Source organism: Narcine bancroftii, chromosome 9 (assembly GCF_036971445.1).
Source record: "Narcine bancroftii isolate sNarBan1 chromosome 9, sNarBan1.hap1, whole genome shotgun sequence".
Lineage (NCBI taxonomy): Eukaryota > Metazoa > Chordata > Chondrichthyes > Torpediniformes > Narcinidae > Narcine > Narcine bancroftii.
This window is the reverse complement of record NC_091477.1, coordinates 22,202,690-22,214,106: the sequence shown is the minus strand read 5'-3', so window position 1 is coordinate 22,214,106 and position 11,417 is coordinate 22,202,690. Positions and strand designations below refer to the sequence as shown.

The following is an 11,417-nucleotide window of genomic DNA, read 5'->3' as shown; positions in this document are numbered from 1 at the left end:
CTTCGTGATGCTGTTGGCGAGGCGAATGACACTCACTCCTCAGCAGCAAGTAGCAGGGAAGTGCCAGCCAGGTGCGTGTTGTCCTCACCGAAGGTATTTTGTTCCCGTGACTCAGCTCGACTTGAACCCTGTTTCTGCCTCCACTGCTACCGCCTGACCAGCTGAACATTCCAGGCACCGCATCGTTTCCTCCCGTCCGCCAACACGCCCCGGAATCCTTCAGGTCACGTGAATGGAGGACGGCAGCAGTTACCGGCTGCGTCATCAGCCGCTCGCGGGGGCCGGGCTCAGACTGGCGGCCGCTCGCGGTGGCCGCTGGGAGTTGGCGCATGGTCGCTCCAGCAGCGATTGCAATATGGCGGATGAGCTGGACGATTTCCTCAGGCAAAACCGGGAGATAGCCGACACGGTCGAGGGGCTTCGGGGCCTGTGGGAGAGCGACAAACACTGGAGGGCGCGCAGGGATTTTTTGGTCAGGAACTTGTCCGACTATCGGCGGGATCGCATGGACGACTTGATCGCCCTTTCGATGGTCTGGTCCAACCACATCTTCATGGGCTGCCGGTGAGCGAAGCCGACCAGAGTGGTCGCCGGGCCTATTCTCTATCCCTCCCCAACATCCATATGAATGGTCATCTTCTGACCCTTCGATGTGTCCTTTATTCTCCTTTCCTATCCGACTGTTAGTAAGGGGCAGAGTGGCTGATTATTATTAATGCTGGAGAAACTTTCAGGTCAGTGTACTTTATGTAACAGATAATGAATGATACATAACCCACGTTTCGTGCTTGAGCCCTTCATCAAGGTTGGAAAAATGTCTTCAGGTGTAAAGGGGTGGAAGGAAGGGATGGGGGAGGAGCAGTGTCCCAAAAAGCAGGAGGTAACAGGTGGGGAAGGGAGGGCACAGCAGCAAGCAGGGGGATGAGCGATGGCTGGCTGAGTGGAGAGGGAAGGGGGTGGAGAGCTGAGGGAAAGAAGACGAAGGGAAGAGGAAAGTGGAGAGTAGGTAGAAACTGGAGGTCAGCGTTATGTTGTCCAGCCGCAGAGTGCCCAGATGGAAAACTCGAGTGTTGTTCCTCCAGTTTACGGGTGGTCATGGGCAGACATGTGAGTATGGGAGTGGGTCACAGAATTGAGATGGTTAGCCACTGGGAAGTCCCTGTCACTGATGTGGACAGAGCAAAAGTGCTCAGATCATATATCAACGTTGGTTATATAGCTTTATCTTTGCTTTATAAAGTACACTGACCTGCTGAATTTCTTCAGTATCGTGTTTTTACTTAAACCATGGTGTCTACAGACTTCTGAGTTCTACTTTTAACTGATAATGTATTGTCATTGGGTGAGGAGGTACCGGTCAGTTATTGACAATTCGGAATGTATTAAGTACAATGTCAATGTGTTTTCTTGCTTTCAACATGCCCAGGTGCAGTAATCAAGTTGGAAGAGATAAATAGCTGAAAGACTTTTAATTTCTGTTTTATAGTTATAATGATGAACTCATGGAGAAGGTGTTGGAAATGGCAGATGGAGTTGAAGTTGAAGATGCACCACAGTTCACTACAAGGGATGAGATAATGAAACAGGTACTTTTCAGTCACACCTGTAGAAAATGGTTGAAAGTGATTAAACTTGCACCATTCTGTGAACAGTGATGGAATGCAAAATATGTAGATTAGAGCTTGAGAGTAGACAGTACTAGTTAGTGGGCCCCTTCTTATCTCGAGCCCCAAGGATGCAAGGATCAGGCTGGTACAGTGACCTAAGGTAGTCTATAGCTAGTACTGCGCTTGCTTAATAGAGACATGAATATTCCCTAAGGAGGGAATGAACTAATTAACATTACATACAATGTATGAAGAGGAACTGAATGATACCTGGATTGATGGAAAGGAGAAGGAGAAAGTTGTAATATATTGGGATTCTGATTGGAAGAAGGTAAATGACGGTGGGGTGATGTTGAGTGTGGGACTGTACAAAGGAGTGATGATTCTGAACCTCCGGTGTGTCTCCAGGTCAGGGACACCCGACTCTGCAGACTCTAAATAAAGCTGAACCTGTTCTCCAAGACTTTGTCTCCAGAGTAGTGATTGTGAACACTTTATATTTCACACACTTGAAGCTGAGGAACATTGAAACATTTGATTCTTGTACCATAAAAGTGTCTTCTAATCCTTAGATCAAATAAATTTCCTTTGTTTATTAACGTCTGTGCTCAGGGGATAAGTTAATTTTTTTATTCTGTCTACACTTCTTTTAGATACCTTCAATATCTCACTCCTTTAGACTGCTCCAAGAGGAGAAATAGTCTTTTATCAGTCTTTACTTGTAGCTGAAACTCCACTTTGGCAAACCTACTATACGACAAGATCCTTTCTATGGTGTGGCAATGAACAGTCCTGCCATGGCCTCACTGATGATTTGTGGTTGTGGCATTAGTATGATGGGACCTAATGTCTTTTTACTATATCTTTATTACATCAATTATTTTGCATTTGTAAATCTAAAATCTTGTTTCTTTTAGGGGCAGTAAACATGGATACTATGACAGAGATTTTGTTTGAAAGATACTGCTGAAAGTTCCCCAAGAGTCAGTGTTAAATTGGAAGGAGTGATGTTGGGAGCAGGAGATGAAGTGAAAGAAGAAAGAGAATGCAAAGTAAATGTGCTGAAACTGTTGTCTTCATTGTGACACAGCATCAAATTCATCACAAATGACAAATAGCCAATGGCAAAAATAACGTCAAAAAAACAAAATGTGGTTCTCACAAATGGTTGAAAGTATTGACCAATAAATTGGTTAGAAGAGGCAGGGATAGTGAAAGATATCTGAAGTCATTGCTCTTACTTCATTTTCACATTGGCAGAAAATGCTTGTATCTCCAGTGCTTCAGTTAAATTAGTGATCACTCTACACGTTTAAACCCTGTATTGCAGGAAGATAAACAAGTACTTTACTAAAAATCTTCTTGGAGCAAATTATTTTTCAATGCTGTGATGGGGTATACAGGGAAAGGGAGAGAGACGGGATGCTTTTTAACAGAATCTGCTTTAATTTCATAGATAGTAATTTTATTATAAAGAGTACTGTACAAAGCTTTTGTGATATCACTATTCCATATTTCTATTTGTTGACAGTATTGTTTCTTGGCAATCACATCACATTTCATCTTTTTTCCTAAGCTTCACTGGATTTTCATTCCCTTATGATGTTTAGATTAAAGTGCAAAGCATATTTGGTGAGGTGGGTAGAATTTAATGGTCAAAACTGTAATTTCAGGAGCGAACTAATTGGGTTCTTCATAGAGAGTCAGTGATGCTCGCTTATTTCACAAATAGTGCAAATTTTTGAAAAGATAATAAGATTTTGAATCTCAGGGCCTTATTTGGAGTTAATACCCCTTGCAAGTTATATTGGATTTATTGCATGGTATTGATTCTGTTATATTTGTAGGCTGAGCTGTAATTTGGGATTGTGTGCAAATGGAGTCAAGGGGTGGGGAAAAACATACCACATTTTTACTGTTTTAAAAAGCAAATTTTGAAGAATACATTCACTTTACTCAACTATCTATTTTGATCAAGTCTGGTCATTCAACACTTCAGTTACTTTTGGCTGATTGATTTTGCAATTTTTAGTGTTTTGTTGGACTTTTTTCGCTAAAAATCTAAATATGTGTAAATCTGAAAAAAACAATAAATGTACTACTTGAACAAATTGTTTAATTTGACCAACAGATTTAGAATTTGTTTCTATTAATATTTTGAAGTAGTTAAATAGCTTTATGTAGTTCTCTCCACCCTTGGATACAAAATTAACAAACTGATACCTGATATTGCTGTAAAAACAGTGTACACTTCAATAAATAGCTCTATCGTGTCTGCAACAACATTCTTTCTGGTGCCTTTTGTGCCCATTTTTTCCCTCAAGTTCCTGCTGCTTGGATGAATTTCTGCTGAAATGACTGCTTAAAATATCAGAATCAGGATTTATTGTCATGAACAAGTCCTGAAACTCGGTGTTTGCAGCAGCATCTTGGTGTTAACATTCACATTATAAATCATCTTACGACTTTATTATGAAAAATAAAATAATAATTATAAGACTGCACGAAAAGTAAGGCAGTGTCTTTGATTATTTAGGAATCTGATGGCAGTGGGGAAGAAGCAGGCCGAGTTAACCCTCTGGAGTTTATTCTTGTCCTGAGAGTTGGTGCTTCCATACCAGGCAATGATCCAACCATCCAGAATGCTCTTCACGATACACCTGTAGAAGTTTACGAGACTCCTTGGTGACATACCAAACTGCCTCAGACACCTCACCAAGTATAGCCACTGGCGAGCCTTCTTTGTGATTGCATCAATGTGTAGGCTCCAGAACAGATCCTCAGAGATTTTGGCACCCAGGAATTTAAAGTTCTGGACCTTCTCCACTTCTGAGCCCTCGATGAGGACTAAGTTATGTTCCCCCGACTTCTTCCTGAAGTCCACAATCATCCACTGTTTATTTCTTGACTTTTCTTTCAGATCATTTCCTCAGTCCAGACAACTATCCCTTTTATCATTGACCTTGTTTGAGTACATTGGTTTGGACCAAGAGTGTTTGCATTCAAGCTATCTGGAATTCTGCCATGATCCCAGGATCCCCAGAGGATCTTTTAAGTTCAAGACTAATTGTAAGTAATACCTCATTACACAGGACTAAATCCTAGGTGAGCTCCATCATTCAAGATACAATCCCTGATCTATCCTCAGATTCCTCTTCCAACTTGAATTAAAATCACAAGCCAATTACAGAACATTTCTTACATTCCTTTCATATTTTCTCATTTAAACCTTTTTCTACACTCAACCGTAACTTTCCACTTGTTCCTTACATCCTTTCAAATCATGAACCATTGCACCCATGTCACTACTAATCACCTCACTGATAATTTCCTCAATATTCCCTTTCCTTTTTGCTTTTTAAAAAAAATTAAATAATCTGTTACATTGATTCCCAGGTATATATATATATATATTTATGTATTCAGATAGCTTTATTTAGTTTTTACTTAAGCTGTTTCCAATTTCTATATTACTTCCTTAAATAGACTCCTGTGCCATGACCGGTAGTTAACACATCCACCCTGCAGTGCCCACATTTGTCCAAACAGCGAGCCAGAACCTCATTCATAGTAGTCAAAGGTAAGGGCTCAAGCTCCTTCAACTCTACACTCTAGATTCTTCAATGTCGAAAGTACCAGACCACATCCTCAATGTAGCACTGAAGGCATATGTTCCAGACAACCGCATCACCAGCAAGTGCAGTTAAAACCTAACAATGTTCAAAATTGCTTTGGTATATCCTGTTCACCAAGTCCAAGGCAAATCCAAACTAACTCATTACCAGTGCTATCAACTCATCTATTTTATATTCTCAAAAGAGATTGAAGTTGTTAAAGCCTACAAAAAGCATGTACTATATTGTTTATAACAGAACTACTCTGCTTAAGACCTCATCTCACCTTGATCCAAACAAAGAGCTGAATTCAAAATGTGAGATAAGAATGACAAGCCTGGATCTCAAGGCATCATTTGATTTAGAGTGACATCAGGTCAGATGTCAAACCAAGGTCAATGGGTAAGTGAAAATTCTCTGTTAGAGTTGAATCTTACAGAAGATATTTGTGGACGCCAGAACTCAATCTTCTCCATCCCAGGGTATCACTTGAAGTTCCTTCGGCAGTGTCCTGGATCTACACATCTGCTGCTTCCTAAATAATCTTGCACCACATTCCATTTGCATTTTCATGAATTAATGAAGTTGTCAATTACTTGGAAGAAATCCAGGCAGGGGGTGAAGATTACCAAATAACACTTAATGATACAAGTGTCAGGAAATGAACATCTCCAACACAAGTAAAAAATATACATCCTTAATATTTAATGACAGTACTGTCAGTAAATAGATCACCATCATTCTGGGGTCATCAATGATCAGAAACTCACCTCAATCTGTCCCAAAAATACAGTAGCTAGAAGAGGAAGTCAGCGAGTGCCTCGATTCCAGACACTCTAATTTTTCCATCATCTATAAGACACAAATTAGCAGAATGATGGAATCCTATCCATTTTCCAATAAATCAGAAGCTTGAAACTGTCCAAATCAATTCAGCTTGCATCTCCTGTATCTGCCCATGACATCAAGATGGCATTTGATCAAGTATGGCATCAGGAAGCCTGACATCAATAGAAATTGGGGAAAGGCCTCTGCCAGTTGGAATCAAGGATGGCTGAGTCCTCAGGACTCCCAGGAATTCTTCAGGGTAGTGTCCTTGGCCAAACTATCTTCAATTGCAAGGGCAGAAGTATTGATGTTCACTAATGATTGTTCTGCACCTCTCACAACTCTTGATACTGAAGGAGTCCATGACCAAATACCTGGACAATAAGCCTAGGCAGATGGTTGGAAAGTAATACTTGAGCCACAAGAGTGCCAGGTTATTACAATATACAAGAAAAAAATCACCCATTCTTCAATTGCATTACCAAAATGAAATCCTCCACTATCAATGTCCTGTCTTGAGTGGGTGTGGGGGGGGGGGGGGGGGGGGTGGTGACCACTGAACATAAACTGAAGTAGTCAACTACACAATGGTTGGAATGCAGCTTCAGCAACATTTGAAGTTTGACCATACAGGACATAGCACTTTGCTTGATAGGCAGCTCATTTGCAGCCATTCACTCCACCACAGTCACAGCAGTTTGTATTATATACTGGAAGCACTGGAGGAACTGACTAGACTTCTTAACAGCATGACCTTTACCAGCTAGAATAATAAAGATGGAAAATGCTTTGGAAGTTTCCCTTCAAGCAACATGCCATCTTAACTTGGAAGATGTCACCAATCTTTCTCCATCATTTCAAAATAAATCCTGGAATTCCCCCTCTAACAGCATTGTGGGTGTACCCACACCTCAAAGACAGCAGAATTCAAGAGTGCAGTAATTAGGGATATGCAATGAAATGTTGATCTCAGCCTGCAAAGCCTACATCCCTTGGATGAACACACACACACACAAAAATCAAATGAATTGAAAATTCATCATTGCCAAGTCTAAATCTTGGAACTCCCCAGCCAAAAGGACAGCAGGGACCTCTTTCAGCATTGTTCAAGGCAGCAGCTTATTACCAACCTCCAAATTACAGATGCAGAATAACAGCTGGCTTTGCCAGTGACATCCAGATCTTGAAAATGTATTTAATAATGCGAAGATGAAGCTCATTAGAAACTCATAAACAGAAGCCATTTAATCACTTGTCATTCTATTGGATCACACAGCTTTGCAATTTTGTTTTCTGCATTATAACACTGACAAAATAATGCACGGTTGGAGTTTTGAATATCACAAGATATTTAATGAAAATAGGAATGTCACATCTTTACTTCACTTTTCTCTATATTCTGCAATTAAACTTGTTTTTTTTTCTGATGGCTTCTATTGTGGTATATTTTAGTTTTAAAACAAACCAGTAGACCTTCTTTGGCACCAGACAAGAAGATGCGTTTTGACATCAACCCCATTGACCACCAACAAACTCAACGAGCATGGTGGGCACCACAGCCTGGTTCCGTGCTTTGCATTGACGTAGTTGGAGTTTTCATCTTAGGTCATCAAATTAAATTAAGAACAGGAATCCAAGACGATTGATTTTCACTTGGCCTAGAGGGATATGCAAATCATAGACCTTAACTTCAGTCTGGCCAAGAACTGGCTGTTTGGCTTAATGTTACACCGCATGATATTTATACCTATGATGTCAGCATAGGCATTAAAATGGTGTTTGGGGCGACTTAGAAGATCATCAACATGAGGCTAAATGCAGAAGTTCAGCACCTATTCCCTTTCTTATCCTCTGTGGGCACATGTCACATTGAAATGGGGTTGGGGTTGCAGAGGGATTGGAAGGAAGATCAACACTGGATAGCATAATACACAAAAGTGCTAGAGAAACTAGCATCTATAGGAAGTGAAGGGATATAACCAGCTTTTATATGAGCAAAAGACTGGCAGGTGCCTGAATAAAAAGGTTGGGGGGAGAAGGCAAGGGGAAAGAAGAGGGAGGAAGGGGCAGGGGGCAGAGCACAGGCTAAGAAGATACAGGTAGGAGGATAAAGAGAAAAAAGCTGATAAGTGATGGGGCAGGGGTGCAGTACTGCTGGAGCCACCGGAGTACCACTCCGGCACCTCATGGGGCTGCTCCAGGCACTCCTTGTCACTGTTTTTGGTGAACTCTGGCCCCTAGAAAAAGTGAGCCCTGCACCCCTGTGATGGAGGGAGTGTAGCACGAAAAGGAGAGGGAGGGGAGTGGGGATGTGGAGGAAAGGAGACAGAGGGAAAGAGTTTAACAGAAATTAGAGAAGTCGATATTAATGCAGTCTGGTTGAAGAGTGCCCTGATGGAAGTGTTCCTCCAATTCATGGCAATGCACAAGCTCATGGATAGATGTGTGTGAGGCAATGGTATGTAGAATTAAATTAGTTGGGAGGTCCTTGCAGTGGACAGAGTGAAGGTGCTCAATGAAACAATTTCCCAATCTGCGCCTCGTTTCATTGATGTCGAGGCCATATCGCGAACACCAGATGGAGTAAATGACCGCTGCAGATTCCAAGCTTCACTTTGAAGGTCTGTTGAGGACCTGAAATGACAGTGAGGGAGGGGGTGTGGTACAAGTGTTGCATTCCTTGCAGTCACAGAGGGGGATATTAGTAGAAAGGGATGAGTGGAAAAGGGTGTCCTGGAGGGACTTGTTCATCAGGGCTGGAAGTATCATAGTCTAAATATACAATAGGATGATATTATTCCAAGTCAACTCACAGAAAGCTTGATGAACTGCTCAGTATCTTCAGTAATTATATATGGGGTGGGGGCAGGGGAACCTTGTTTCCACCTCCAAGTGTGAAGTTCGTTCATTTTAATTTGTAAATACACATTTTAAAAAACATTGGAACTCATGGTTCTGTTAGGATTTCTTGCTCTTCGATATGTTGCTAATATATACAATACAGAGGGTTCACAGGTTACAACTATAAGAATCCAACTTTACACAAATTTCCCCATTCATTAAGCATTTTTAAAAACTAGTAATAATAATGACCATGTCATACCATGAAATCCATTTCTTTAATGATTCATTACAGTGTACTGTATATGCTGTATTTTAATTGTGGATAGTATTTGGAAGATGACCCAATGAAAAGAGATAGCAACGGAATGTAGTGCATTACTATATATGTTACCATAAAAAATAGGTATTTTTGAGGGGGATAAATCAGGATACAAACATTTCTCAGGAACAGTACCTTTACATAACCTGGGAACTGCATACAACAGTACTCAAAAAGAGCTGCAATGCTAAATAAATACTTCAGAGATCATATCCCTTTCCTGTAGCTGGAGTGCCCTTGGTTCTCTAAAGATACCCTATCCTGCACCTACCCAATTGTTGCATGTATGCCACAATCAGTATGTTTGAGGTTAATTTTACTTGCGTAGATTCTTACCAGAGTGCCAAGGCTGGCCTTGCAAGGCAAGTTCTGATGTGATCAGCAGAGTTGCATGCCCTGGTCCAGTTTAAAAAAAAAATAAACAGGGCTTCTGAACCTTCTCTTTCAGACATCGGCATTCACTGTTTACTGAAGACTCTCTGAATTAGTGATATTCTGATTTAGCACAACATGGAAAGTGTATTTTTTGCTCGATTGGTTGAAAATTTAGTTTCCTAAGCTACTGATCTAACTAAATAATGAAACAAAAAATGGGTAGGATGGTGCAGGCATCAACCTCATTCTTGTCCCAGTGGATCTCACTGAGATGTTGAGTTCAGTTATTGTACCTCATTGGCTGAGATCCTTGAAGAGTTACTCCTTGTATTGGAAAATCTACACCATGAGACACTTCAATGGTTCAAAGCAATTGCAAATGTTTACACACAAAATTTCTATTCACCCATTTTCAACTTACTGGTTGTCTATTATAGATTTTTAAATTTTTGATTTTAGCCTGAAACCTAAAACTCTGCCCCCCCCCTTCCACTTTTTAACTACTATCAATTAAGGTTTAACATTACACAAATTTGAAGCACAAGAAAACTTAGTTCCTTGAACCCATGCTGCTATTTAATATTGATTTTAACCTCAATTCCATATTCCTGTTCATCCACAATAACGTTTCACCCCACTCTGCTTATGAGTAATCTTTTGATAAGGGACTCAAAGGTTGTCAATGGAAGTCTTGTGTATGAGTAGTTTTAGGTCAAGAGCAGTTCCTGTCAAAAAGTATGAAGCTGTTTGGAATAAAATTGCAAGACATGTTGGAATTTAAAAAATTAAAACATGGGTAACTATTCAGAAGAAGATGCTAAATTACATCACCTCAGTTTTGGCAATGATCAATAAAACATGTTTCACTGGGTCACAAGAAACAAAGTTAGCAAAGAAACAGCAAAATGCAAGTCATTTAAAGGTATGAGATACAACAAAAGACTGAAGGAACTTTTTAAAACATATAATGCAAAAAGAAACAAGATGGGCATTATGCATAAAAATACAGGTACATGATCCTTTATCCGGAACCCTTGGGGGACAGTGTGTTCCGAATTTCAGAATTTTCTGGATTTCGGAAAGCTAGATTTAAGCCATATCCGTATCCACCCCCACCGCCTTCCAGTCGCCCTGCCATCTCCCACCCCCTCACCCGCCCAATTCATGCTGCCGGTCTCCCGCCTGCCCGACTCGCGCTGCCAGTCTCCTCCCCTCGCCCGACCGACTCGCGCTGCCGGTCTCTTGCCCGCTCAATTCGTGCTGCCGTTCTCCACCCCGTCCGACTCGCGCTGCCGGTCTCCCCCCCCCCCCTCGCCTGGCCAACTCGCCCTGCTGCCTCTCTCCCCACTTGCTGGATTTTGGAGCTTTCCGGATTTTAGATGTCCGGATAAAGGATTGTGTACCTGTAACAACAAAATGAATAAGTTGGGGGTACAGATTCAAACAAATAGCTACTTTGAGATTCATGGCAGATATCCCACCCTCCCTCTCCAATTAATAAATATTTGGAGTAAACATCTGGATGAAAATAGTGGAGAGAAATCAAATAAAAATCAATCGTATATCAAGGTGATGTTAGAATCTCTCTGGATGGATCAATCAAATGATAAAAGGGCTTTCCTTAGTTCAAGTTGGTCAGAGTTTTACAGCTTGGAATCCGGCCCTTCTGTCCAACTTGTCATGCCACCCACCTTGCCTACCTAAGCTGCTCTCATTTGCCCATGTTTGACCCATACCCCAGTGAAGCATTCCTATCCATGCATCTGTCTAAATGTAATTTATCTGCCACCTTTTATATTTATTGAAAGCAGACTGAAATTAAAGGAAAAT

The 11,417-nt window shown here is 41.0% G+C and overlaps 1 protein-coding gene across 1 annotated transcript; it reads left to right on the top strand.

The window, feature by feature from the left end:
• The first annotated feature begins 217 nt into the window (after nt 1-217).
• On the top strand, nt 218-3,892 carry cdkn2aipnl (CDKN2A interacting protein N-terminal like). The gene is made up of 3 exons (XM_069898366.1): nt 218-564; nt 1,487-1,586; nt 2,525-3,892. Exons 1-3 carry the CDS (start codon nt 233-235, stop codon nt 2,531-2,533), a joined length of 441 nt encoding a protein of 146 aa, XP_069754467.1. The 5' UTR covers nt 218-232; the 3' UTR covers nt 2,534-3,892.
• Nucleotides 3,893-11,417: the final 7,525 nt, after the last annotated feature.

Bases quoted from the DNA above. Each gene is read 5' to 3' on its own strand.
- cdkn2aipnl (XM_069898366.1), top strand. From the start codon at position 233: ATGGAGGACGGCAGCAGTTACCGGCTGCGTCATCAGCCGCTCGCGGGG. The intron at 565-1,486 runs GTGAGCGAAGCC...TCTGTTTTATAG, and splicing joins CACATCTTCATGGGCTGCCG to TTATAATGATGAACTCATGG.